Genomic DNA, 11316 nt, shown 5'->3' with positions numbered 1-11316 from the left:
GAAACTGTTGGAGTTCCTCCCTTCTAAAGAATGCAAGTCAGAAAAAGTCAGAAAGAGCTGATAAATATATTAAGTGCTGACCTCTTCAATTGATAATCTACCCAGAATGTTGGAAGTGCCAAAAGGGGATATCACCTGGAGACATAAATCAGTTTGCCACCTAAATAGTGTTTATTTGCAGCATTTCTGTGCAACCCATTAGAAATAAAATGCTGCTTATAGCTAAGAGTGAGCTTGCATAAACAACACCTCTCCTCTCCTGGGATGGAATGTATTATAGTCTGCTCTTTTATGGCTTAGTTGAATTGTGATGTGGTCTCTTCAGAAAACCAGCTATATTAATAGTTGTGGTAATTCAGAAATTAATTTGACAAATGCATTGGAACTTAACAATGAACAGAACTATATAAACATTTGTCATTGATTATTATAGCAGGTACATCACAGAAATGTTCTGTCCTAAAATCTACCATACCAACTGTAGATGAATGCCACCATGGGTAGGTTCAACAAATACTTTTGATCAATATCTGAAGTCAAATTATTTTCCCTTAAGACCTATCTAAATGAAGTTATTAATTTAACCCTATTACATTTTTAATTTATTAATTAATCCATTTTAGTAGTTTAAGAAATTATCTGGAATATGGTCAGCTGTGTTACATTGAAATCTATGGGATAAGACTAGAGTTGTTTTTTGTGTTTTTTTTTTGTTTGTTTCTTTTAGCTTTTTTTTTAGAGGGGGTGGGGAGTCATTCACCATTTCTACTTTTGCTAACATGAAATTAGCAAATTTCAGTGTCTCTTGTTTTTAACTATATAGACAAACTACATGATACATTGACTTTAGGTGTAAGGCCGGCTTAAAAATCACCCTTCTCTCCATGCCTGTTGTGGACATTCATCCCCACATTTGCAGTGAATTTCACCATTGCCAAAATCATGCTGATGTAGATTTCTGTGGCTTTGCTGAAAACAGAAGCACTGATATGATCCTGTTGATATATAAAATACCTTGGGAAGGGAAGGGAAGGGAAGGGAAGGGAAGGGAAGGGAAGGGAAGGGAAGGGAAGTTGATAGGGATAGAGATAAACAGTTGGGAAGGTTTTGTAACTCAAGCAGTTTTTGCATCTATTTTTTAACAAGCTATTAGCACTATTGATTACCCATCAGTAGTGCTAATAATCAATAGTGCTAGTATGTTAATAATTGATTAGCAATGGTGCTAATAACACTAATGGCAAACTATGAAGAAAATAAGAAACTGAGGACCTAGGGTTGGGAAATTCTTAAACTGGAGTCTTCATTGAAGTACATCCTTTTCTGCAGCAAATAAAAATAAAATAAATCAAATAAAATAATATTGTACCAAACATTTATCTACAATTGATTTTCTCATTTCTGAAAAGCACAACAGTCACAGTTTGACTAAGCACAGAAGTGTCTATAGAAATCAAGACCCATGAAACCTACCTCAAGATAAGTTAGCCTTGGCTGCCAGGAAGCAAAGAAGAGTCTGGAATGTACCAAATATGTGTATACTTTGAAGTGAACCAGTTATGACTGATGTGTTGTGTTATGGGAAGCTCTGCTGCTCCCTTGATCTGTGCTACTGATGAAAAATTGCTATTATGGAACACGCTCTCATCAAGAGCACAAAAAGAGCTGAATAACAGCTAGTTAAATGAGAAGTAAACACATTTGGGATTTATATCATAATTATTTTTCCTTGTTATCATGTTAATTGACACAGACACAGATAACATTTTCTTAACCATTTAAATTATGTTACATGCACGCAAGTAATGCAGAATTGTTGTCAAGGTTTTAAAGTATTAGTTACTGTAACTTCCAGGTACCAATATCGTCAGTAGTCTTCATGTTGATGCCAGACCAGCTTCTTGTAAGCTGTTCCAAATGAGACCTCAGTAATGCCAATCTTGTGCAGTTGTTCTCATGACTGACAGGTTAAAATTATAACAAGTATGTCCAGGCAAACTTGCTCTTCCTAGACTCTGGCATTCTGATCTTATATTATATATGTATATATTACTCTCTTATTCTTAGTATATATCATTTCTGATCCTAAATGTTCTTTAAGACATTTGAAGAAATTTACACATTAGGAATGGTCAGGAATTTTAATGAAGTACCCATATTACCTATAACTGAATTTCACATCATGGGAAAGCTGCATATTTTATTTTTACCTGTATGTGATTAGACAGAGGTACAGTCCAGAGAGAATTTAGAGTCATGAAAGGTATGAAAATATCACTCTTGGTTTTGGATTTTCTTTTATATCTTCCATTGAAATGATTTTTTTTTTAATCATAAATTTGACAGAGACATGTTCAATAATACATGCAACATCTCCAGATTATTTTTTCTAATTTTATTTTTTGCTCTCATAATTTCTGCCAGAGGATCTATATCCTGCAACATCTGAAAGTGGACTGTACAAAAAATATACACAACTGAGAACATTGTTCCAGTAGCAAGGGCAACAGAAGGAACTGGCTTCTTCCACTTCTGGTTACAATGATTTGGTAAGTAAAGGCAAAGAAAAAATTACACAACACGAACAATTAATAAGTACACAAAGTACACAAGTGTCTTTATTACATTTTTGCTAGCACTTTGTTCTACATTTCAAAAACGCCACCATCAAGCTGTTGGCACATTTATGTACAAAACAGATTAATTGTAATGCCTGCTACAAAGCATTCTTTGTGAAAATACAAACTCTAATACCAGAGAAGAGCCAAAAGCATTAACATCATTACATGAGTTTAAAAGACATAGTTTTAAAAATCAGCACAAACATTTTAAGACACAAAACTGAAACACTACAATATAGAATCCAAAAGAGAGGTTCCTAATACTTTTTGCAGAACTGTAATACTGGTACTGCACATTATCAGAAAACTGTTGACCCCATAGGACAGCCTAAGTGTTAAAAAAAAATAATAAAAAGAAAATAAAAAGAAAAAAGAAAAAAAGATAAAATCAAAAACACAATCAAAAAAAAACAAAACAAAACAACCAAAAGAAAAAAAATCAATCAACTAATACTACTTATTGCATTATCATGCCACAAATAACTATAGTATTACCCTCTACTTACTACAAGAATTGTTAAAAATTACTGATGATGCATGACTAGTAATAGTACAAAGAAGAGTTTTACTCAAGAAATTTTATTAGAAATGCACTTACACTGAGAGAGAATTCACAATGGTCCAATAAGTGCACAAAACTACCTAAGATTTTTAACACTGACAAAAATGTCTTGTCAGGCTACTTCACTTTAAAAGACACTTTACAGCATTCTTGTAGCATTAGAAATAGGCAAATAAAATAAAATAAAATAAATCCACCAAATTTGGTCCACTAATACAGATTTTGTTTAAATAGGGGTTTTTGTTTCATTTTTGATACAGGTAATTCTTTCAAATTAAGATGACCTATCTTTCTGATACCATTTTCCTATCAAAATAAATGTTCAAATATATTACTACACTTTCAAATAATAAGCTCTGTAGTGGTCTTCTACCTTACTTTAACATAATACAGGTAAACAAATATGTGTAGGAAAGCTAGAAGCCAAGCTATAACATTTATGGAAGTATTCTTTAATATATCTTGTACAGTTCAGACAGGTGCAATCCATTTAAATTTTTAAAGCAGGTAAAAAGACTTCTGACTCCTACGGTCACTGTATTTTTGATATATTACTTTCATAAATGTAGCTAAGCAGTAATTTCTCACATCATCACATGAACAGCTCCAATTTAGCATAACCATCATTGAATTAATTAAAGAGAGATCATTCTGTAAAAAACTATGGATAACTATATCACTTAATTAACAACTGTCTATATACCATAACTCTTTAACAGGTAACCGTGGTATTGAATTCCTTCAAAAGGCAAGTGGCCATGCATTGTTAGCACCACGGGCTGCATGCTCACAATACAAACAGGAATTATCACCCATGGAACTTGGAACAAGAGAATATTCTTTAAAAACATCAATAACAATACAATGTTAACAAAGATAAGAAGCACTTTTTTTCTTTTTTTTTTTTTCCTTTTTTTTTTTCCATTTTTTACCCACTATTACAAATTTAGAAATTGCACCTTTGATTGTTTAAAACTATCTTAGGACCTTCACTCAAGTTGATCAGGGTCCATCTGGCAAGATTTCCAAATATAAAGGAAAGTCATCAGTGTTTTCTTTATATATTGTACATCATGTACAATGGTCCCTTTGAAGTATACCTGTAGTTAAAGTAGTTATTGAACTCAAAACTAAAAAGTATAAAAAGCTATCTTTTTTTTCAAAAACATATAAGAAACAATGCAAAAGGTGTTATGCATAACACATACAAAGTGATTAAAAAAATCAAACACATATTTGTATTTGACAGTAGTTTAGTATCCTTCATCTAGCAGAACTAATTAGCTTAAAAGGATTCAGGAAAGGTTATTTAGGAGCTCTGTGGTAGAGAATGGTCACACAAAGTAAGAACTAATTAAGAAACCAAGTGCTAGACAACCAAGAATTGTATATGGGTGATATGTAAGTCACCCAAACTATCTTTTGTGAGAAGCACTTTCAATTGTTTTTAAAATGATTGGATGACCTTTAGTTAAACAACAAAGCATTCACATGTTAGAAAGTAAGAGAAGGATTCTTTTATGTGTAAGCATTGAGCCTCTCTTTAGAGCGAGTAGAATGAATATCATGAAGCTCTTGCTCTTCCTTTGACTTAATATCCTCATATTTTTGCATTCTGCAAGCATCTTTCACATAGGCCCAGTTGGCAGACAAGACCATGAGATAATGGACCTGTAAGAAAGGTAACATGGAGTTAGGCACCAACAGACCTAGTCAGAATACAGCATGTTCACGCTTCAAAAACCACAGGATCGAGTTTGGGATCTTATCAGAAGGGAGGCATTGCTAAGTCAAGAAGTAGTAGTACAGCAATATGACACAAAGTTCAACCCTGAGGTTTGTTAATCCTCAAATTACTTAGCTCATAGCTGACTTACTGTTAGTGTGACTTGCAGTTGGTAGCAATGAGTGTAAAAAATTAAGAGAATTGAAATTCAACAAATTTCATCAATTAAGTAAGTCTGTAAATCTATGTGGAAAAATGCCTTCTGGTAATTTCTGTCAGAGTTTTACCTACTGAATCACTATTTATTAAAGCAGTTGCTTAAAACTGAAACTTGCCATCGATACTCTGCAGCCTTATGACTACATATCCAATATAATTATGGAGAGATTTGCATTTTTCTTAAAGTTAGCATTGGTTTTCCATTTAGCCACAATTTCTTTCTTCTACCTACAGCTCTAGCTATTTCATCAACCTTTATTTATTTATTTTTACAGGGAAAGAGAACTGAGAGTTTTCCAAGTGTTCCATCCAAAAACAAAATACAAAAAGATCTGAAAAGAAAGGGAAAACTTCCCCTTCTTCTGGTGGGTATTGGAGATTGGATCTGACTTGCTTGCAGCATTGGAGATTGGATCTGACTTGCTTGCAGCCATCACAAATCACTAGATGAGCTACAATGATATATTCACAAAAAGCTTGGTTTATTTATACTAGCAAACAGGGAGGACAGGATGTCTATGAATACATTTCAGGATTAAACACCAGTTAAAGGATATTGGCAATTATGTCACATCAATAAATGTTTTCACTCAGCTTTGAGTAAATTTAATCTGAAAGTTAGTGAGAGGTATTTTAGCAGTAGAAAAACTACATTGTGCACTTGTTTTCCATTACAAATAGAGGATGTAAAATAGCCAATTCCTTTTGAGATGGAGCTTAGTTGTTTTAAAAATCACACAGTATGGATGTCAGAGCTTAATGGCCTGATGATGTCCAGTCTTCTGAACGGTGGCAATTAATAAACAAATGAGTGAAAAATTCTAACACAAAGTCAGTACAAAGGCTGAAGCTGTGGTCTCCAAGGAACTGCTGCCAAAAATACTTTTTTCGAAGTTTCTCCTTCAGAGGCTATCTGCATTCAGTCCCTTTTGTAGTTTGCTTAGTCTTCATAGCTGTGGCTGTCTACAGTTTAAATCTACAGTTTAAATCTACTCCAGCTATCTGTTTGAGCAGCAAGCTGCTCTCCTGTTCTTCATTTGACACCTATCTGAGGAAAATGGTCTGAGTTGCAGAGTCATAAAATAGAAACAACCGTTCAGAGAATCTGTCCTCCAGGAAAAAAAAGTACAAATATGAGTATTTCTGTGTATCCTTAGAAGCTTCTTAATATCCACAGTACAATACAAGCAGCAAAACGTGATGATAGTGCAAATGCTGGAGATGGCAGTGTACACTGTGTTTCTGGTCATCATTTAGTGCACAGGAAAAAGAAACGCTTTGTATCAAGCTAAACTATTGAACTATTGCAAAAGTTATCACCATGACTAGTGTCTGGGTCAGGCATTTCTAAATCAAATGAGAGACACTGTTGTTAAATCCCCATTAAGATGAATGAAATCCTTACTTTACCCACCGCTACCTCCCCCCCCCTCCCCCCAGTAAAACTCTTGACAAAATTCCAAAATTCAAAGAAACAGGCTGGTAATCCTAATCATTTTGTCATCTCAGAGAATTACAATTTACAACCAATGAAAACACTGATGATATTTTTTTGACGGCAAGATTTCAATTGAAAATAAAATATGAACCTCTCAAAAATAACATCTAAGTACACAGATGAGAATCCTAGAAGTGGAAGGTATCTGAGCAGTGTACTTACATCTTCCTGACATTTTAAAATATATAAACCAGAAAACTTTGCAGCTGAAGATTATGATGAAAATGGGATGTAGGCCCCATGTGGGGAAAAATTCTTATAGACTCAAACTATTTGGTAATATCCCAGTATGAGTCAAATTTTAAAACTATTTTCATTTGGCATTTTTCTTGACTTTTCAAAAACTATAAGAAAGAAAAAGAAAAACTACTGTGAAAGTACTTTGACCATTGATCAAAACTTCCATTTTGTTGGAGTTGTTGGAAACAACTATTTTAGCTTGTATAATGATTATAAACTCAAATACATATTTATGATATAATTACCTATATATTAAAGAACCCCACCACTTTAAAAAAAAATAAAATTATTTAATACCAAGTTCCTAGATAACATTATCACACAAAGGAGGTCATCTCTAAGTGGCTGTCTAATTGCATTTCACACTTCCCTGACCTGGGTAGCCTGAAGCCAGTGGGGCCCTGTCAAGTCTTATTCCAATTGAAGCAGAGCAGCTTCCACAGTCTGCCTCAGGACGTTTCAATTACAGACATACAAAAGACAACCACAAGGTCCTTCCATACTCTGTGAAATGTTCCTGTCTAGATTTCTTCCAAAAGATAAAGTATGCTTCAACTTTTCAAATCTGTAGAATTTGTACCCAGTCTAGGAAGGGTTCGTTTGTTTGTTTCTTTGTTTTTTAGGGTTGTATGGGGTTGGGTTGGGTTTTTGTTTTGCTTTGTTTTTTTCCTTTCCTCAGCAGGGCAAAAGTCTGAAGAACTTATTTTCCTCTTACCTGCAGCTAATATCCTTCAAAAGAACACAGTTACACCTGAGGGAGAGGAACTAGCCCACTTATATATTTCCCTGCTTCTTATTTCAGGATAATTGATCATCTCTTCAGAGAACCTCTAGAGGACATAACTAAACTCAGTTTATGTGGAATTTCAGGCAGAAGAATACTGCTCAGATAATAACTTTCCCTTCCTTGAGAAGGGAAAAATATATATGTTATAATTCAGTTTTGGTGTAGTGGTGTAGTATATCACAGGTGGGATACTTAATAGCCAATCAACCCTTTGGGATGGCAGTGTTTACATTTAAACAACTTCATGTCATCTGGTTTCTATCTGGCACAACATTGAAAACAATAAAACTAATATGCATTACTTCAATGATCATTTGTGTATTCAGTTATTTCTATTCAGACACAAGTATAAATAGTAATGTTCAGAATCGTACATAACCCAAATTTAGTATAGTTCAAAATCCTGGCTAACTTTTCTGTGCTGAAGACTCACATACAGCACCTACAACATAAAGAACACTTTTCAGGCTTTTTTTCATGTTCTGCTGAAGTCTAAGAATGATAATTTTTCAAAATAAACTATTTGACATTTTCCTTCTCTGCAAAATCGTTTCCCCTGCCATACAATCTTGAAAGTATGAGTTTTTCTATATTTCAACTAATTTATAGACCAAGTCTCTTTTTGAACCCAAAATAGCATTCTCTCTTGGAGACTAAACAGATATCTAATTAATTGTTAAAAAAAAATTAAAAAAAATCAACATTCCTATACAAACCTGAGACCAAAAGGGTTTAAAGTAATAGCTATGGGAAAATTATTACTTATAACTAAATGTCTTTGCAAATTCTAACAATTTTTGGTTGTTTTTGCAAAAAACTTTTTCTAATATGTTGTATTTTAAAAATATGGACTAATAAAAAGAATCTTGCTGACAGATGGTCTTAATGTGTATGACCAAATTGATTTCTTTGGTAAATTTGTCCATATCTCCAGAACTGATGATACAGTGAAGTATATCAATGTAATGACTAAATGTCATTTAAAAGACATAAAATGGTGATTTTACCATTTCAGTTATTCAGCAGTTTCATAGATGTTGCAGTATTACTCCTGGTTGGTAACAGATACAAAATGCTTACTACTTCAGTCAGATGGACTGTTCTTGTTTAAAGAAAATGTCTGTAAGAAATATTATGAAGTTGCAATAAATTCATGTGCTTTCCTTTTGTAAAGGACAGGTATTTTAATCTCATTTTTCTGTTAAGAAATCTCATTAAAATTCACAGACATGGAGACTTGCTACTCTTGTGAATATATACAAAAACACTTCATCAACTTAATATATTTGTGTTTATTTTTGCAATAGCACATACAGGGAAGGACTTTGTTTCTCCAGTGACTTAAATGGCCTCTGCACACTTTGTTCTTTACCCTAGCCAACTGTTGACACCTTCTGCTGATTTGAGCATAGGATATTTCTTCTTGCTATATGAGGCATTTAGGACACAAAATACATTCAACTGCTTGTGGTTTAGACAGGTGGGCAGCCATTTGCTCACTCCCCTCCAGATAGAGGGGGGAGAGAATGGGGGGGGGGGGGGTGGATAATAACCATGGGTTGAGGTAAGAATAGCTTAAAGAAAAATAAGAAAAATAAATAAAAGAAAGCAAACAAAAAACACAAGCAAGTAATAATAAAAAATTAATATTTTTAAAAAAGAAAGAAAATGATGCACAGTGCAATTTCTCACCATCCGCTGACCAATGCTCAGCCAGTCCACAAGCAAGAGCAGCCCCCCTGCTAACATCCCCAGCTGTTATTGCTGAGCATGCCACCACATGGTGTGGGACATCCCTTTGGGCAGCCTGGGCCAGCTGCCCTGGCTGCATCTCCTTCCAGCTCCTGGTGCACCCCCAGCCCACTCGCTGGCAGGGCAGCATTATGAGCTGGAAAGGCCTTGGCTCTGTGCATGCACTGCTGTGCAATAACTAAAAACATTGGTGTGTCATCACCACTATTTTAATCAAAAATCCAAAACACAGCATCATATAAGCTACTAGGAAGGAAATTAATTCTGTTCCAGCTGAAACCAGGACACTCCCCTAAATTACTTCTCTCTTGAGAAATTAAACTTCCCTTAAAGAAAGGGAACCTGTTAATATCTGCTTGTCCAACTAAATTCTGAGCTTTCCCTCTTGTCTTGTCCCCAGTCTTTGGGCTACCATAGAGTGTGAAGCACACTGCCCAATCTATAGAAGTGGTCTTGTATGTCAGTTTTAAAATTATGACCATTGAAAAGTAGAATGTGCTAGTCTTTACCTTGAGATAACCACAGTGTCAAAAACAAGTTAACAAATTCATGAACAAATAAAAATACAGACAACAGAGCTTCGAACATAACAAAGGGTAAAAAGACACATAAATCTTGCTAAGCAAACATTTACCAGCATTTGGACTTTACTAGCATTTGAACTTTACTAGCACTTATTTCCTTAACTTATATTTCTTCTTGTTAACGTATATTTCTGTTGAAATCATCAGTGTTATCATGCCTGCTCTGTGCAGTCACAGAATCCAATAAAAAGCACATTTGGATAGGGGTAACCCTTAAGAAATATGATAATAGATGGGAGCCATCAAAATTCCTAGTGGATCAGTGCTTGGTGTAGCACATCTAAGGTATTTTTGATATGGTACTCTGAGCTTTGAAGGGTTTTTTAAAGCTTTATTGAAAGTATCATGTATTTGAACTTACATGGCTCAATGTAACTACTTAACTTGTTTCTACTGAAGGAAGATATATTCAGTTTGTTTTCACTGAAAATCTTTTGGTAGCTGTACTGATTCAAAACTCTTATTTGAAATACAAAATTGTTATCTGAACAAATTAGCATTCGATAATTACTAGTGAATATATTTCACAACAATAATGCAGCACCAAAGAAATAATGTTTTCTTGGACATATTTTCATAATACTAATACATATATTACAATCATTACTATTTAGTCTTCATTTTTTTCAGCTGGAAGCAGAAAAAACCTGATTTTGGAAACTTGGCGAAATTATTAGTATAAAACACTACTACACTATTGTACATATTATTTGTGATTTGAAACAACAACAAAAAATTAAAATATGTATTCTTCTTTCAGCTCTCTCTGCTTCGTTGTCAGGGTATTGTGTAATACTGAAAACACGGCAGGGAAGACCAAAAAAAATCAGTAATGCAACAGGAATATTTGCTTCATTGAATATTGTTTGGCTGTCTCTTTTTATACATGTAATTCTAGGGAGAACAAAAAATGTATGGCTTTAGCATTCAATGAAAAAATATTAATAGCAATAGTAACATCAATCACCACCACTAACAGTTCTCTTACAAAATGCATCAGTACAGAGTAACAGTACTTTTTCCTTCCATGTACCAACATGTACCACAGCAACCTACACCATACAGTACCCACTCTAAAAATATCTTTATGTTTGGGCAGACAAAGCAGACAAAGACAGAAGAGCAGGGCACTAGCTCACACACTTTTTTCTCATTGTAATATTCTCATTGGCAAGAATGTTGTCAAATCCAAGGCAATCTTTGTTATAAAATGGCAGAAATTATTCCTGAAAGAAAAGATGACACATTCACATGCATGTACAGAACAGATAAAAAGACCCTGCTCTTAAAATAACAGCATGGTAATCCTATGAATACCCAGAAAGTA

General features: G+C 34.1%; 1 protein-coding gene across 8 annotated transcripts in view; it reads right to left on the bottom strand.

The window, feature by feature from the left end:
* Positions 1-2588: 2588 nt before the first annotated feature.
* The window catches only part of GPM6A (glycoprotein M6A), a 176660-nt gene continuing 167932 nt past the window's right edge, over positions 2589-11316 (bottom strand). For 7 of the 8 annotated variants that reach the window (XM_080590506.1, XM_080590507.1, XM_080590508.1 and 4 more), the window contains one exon: positions 2589-4854. In XM_080590506.1, coding sequence (XP_080446632.1) covers positions 4702-4854 — 153 coding nt within the window. In that variant the 3' untranslated portion in view covers positions 2589-4701. Of the gene's footprint in view, positions 4855-5588; positions 11216-11316 lie in introns of those variants that run through there. The other variant, XM_080590505.1, reaches the window with a different exon arrangement.

Source organism: Anser brachyrhynchus (genome assembly GCF_964034855.1).
Source record: "Anser brachyrhynchus genome assembly, chromosome: 4".
Lineage (NCBI taxonomy): Eukaryota > Metazoa > Chordata > Aves > Anseriformes > Anatidae > Anser > Anser brachyrhynchus.
Note: the sequence above shows the minus strand (reverse complement) of the source record. Positions and strands in the feature narration are given on the sequence as shown.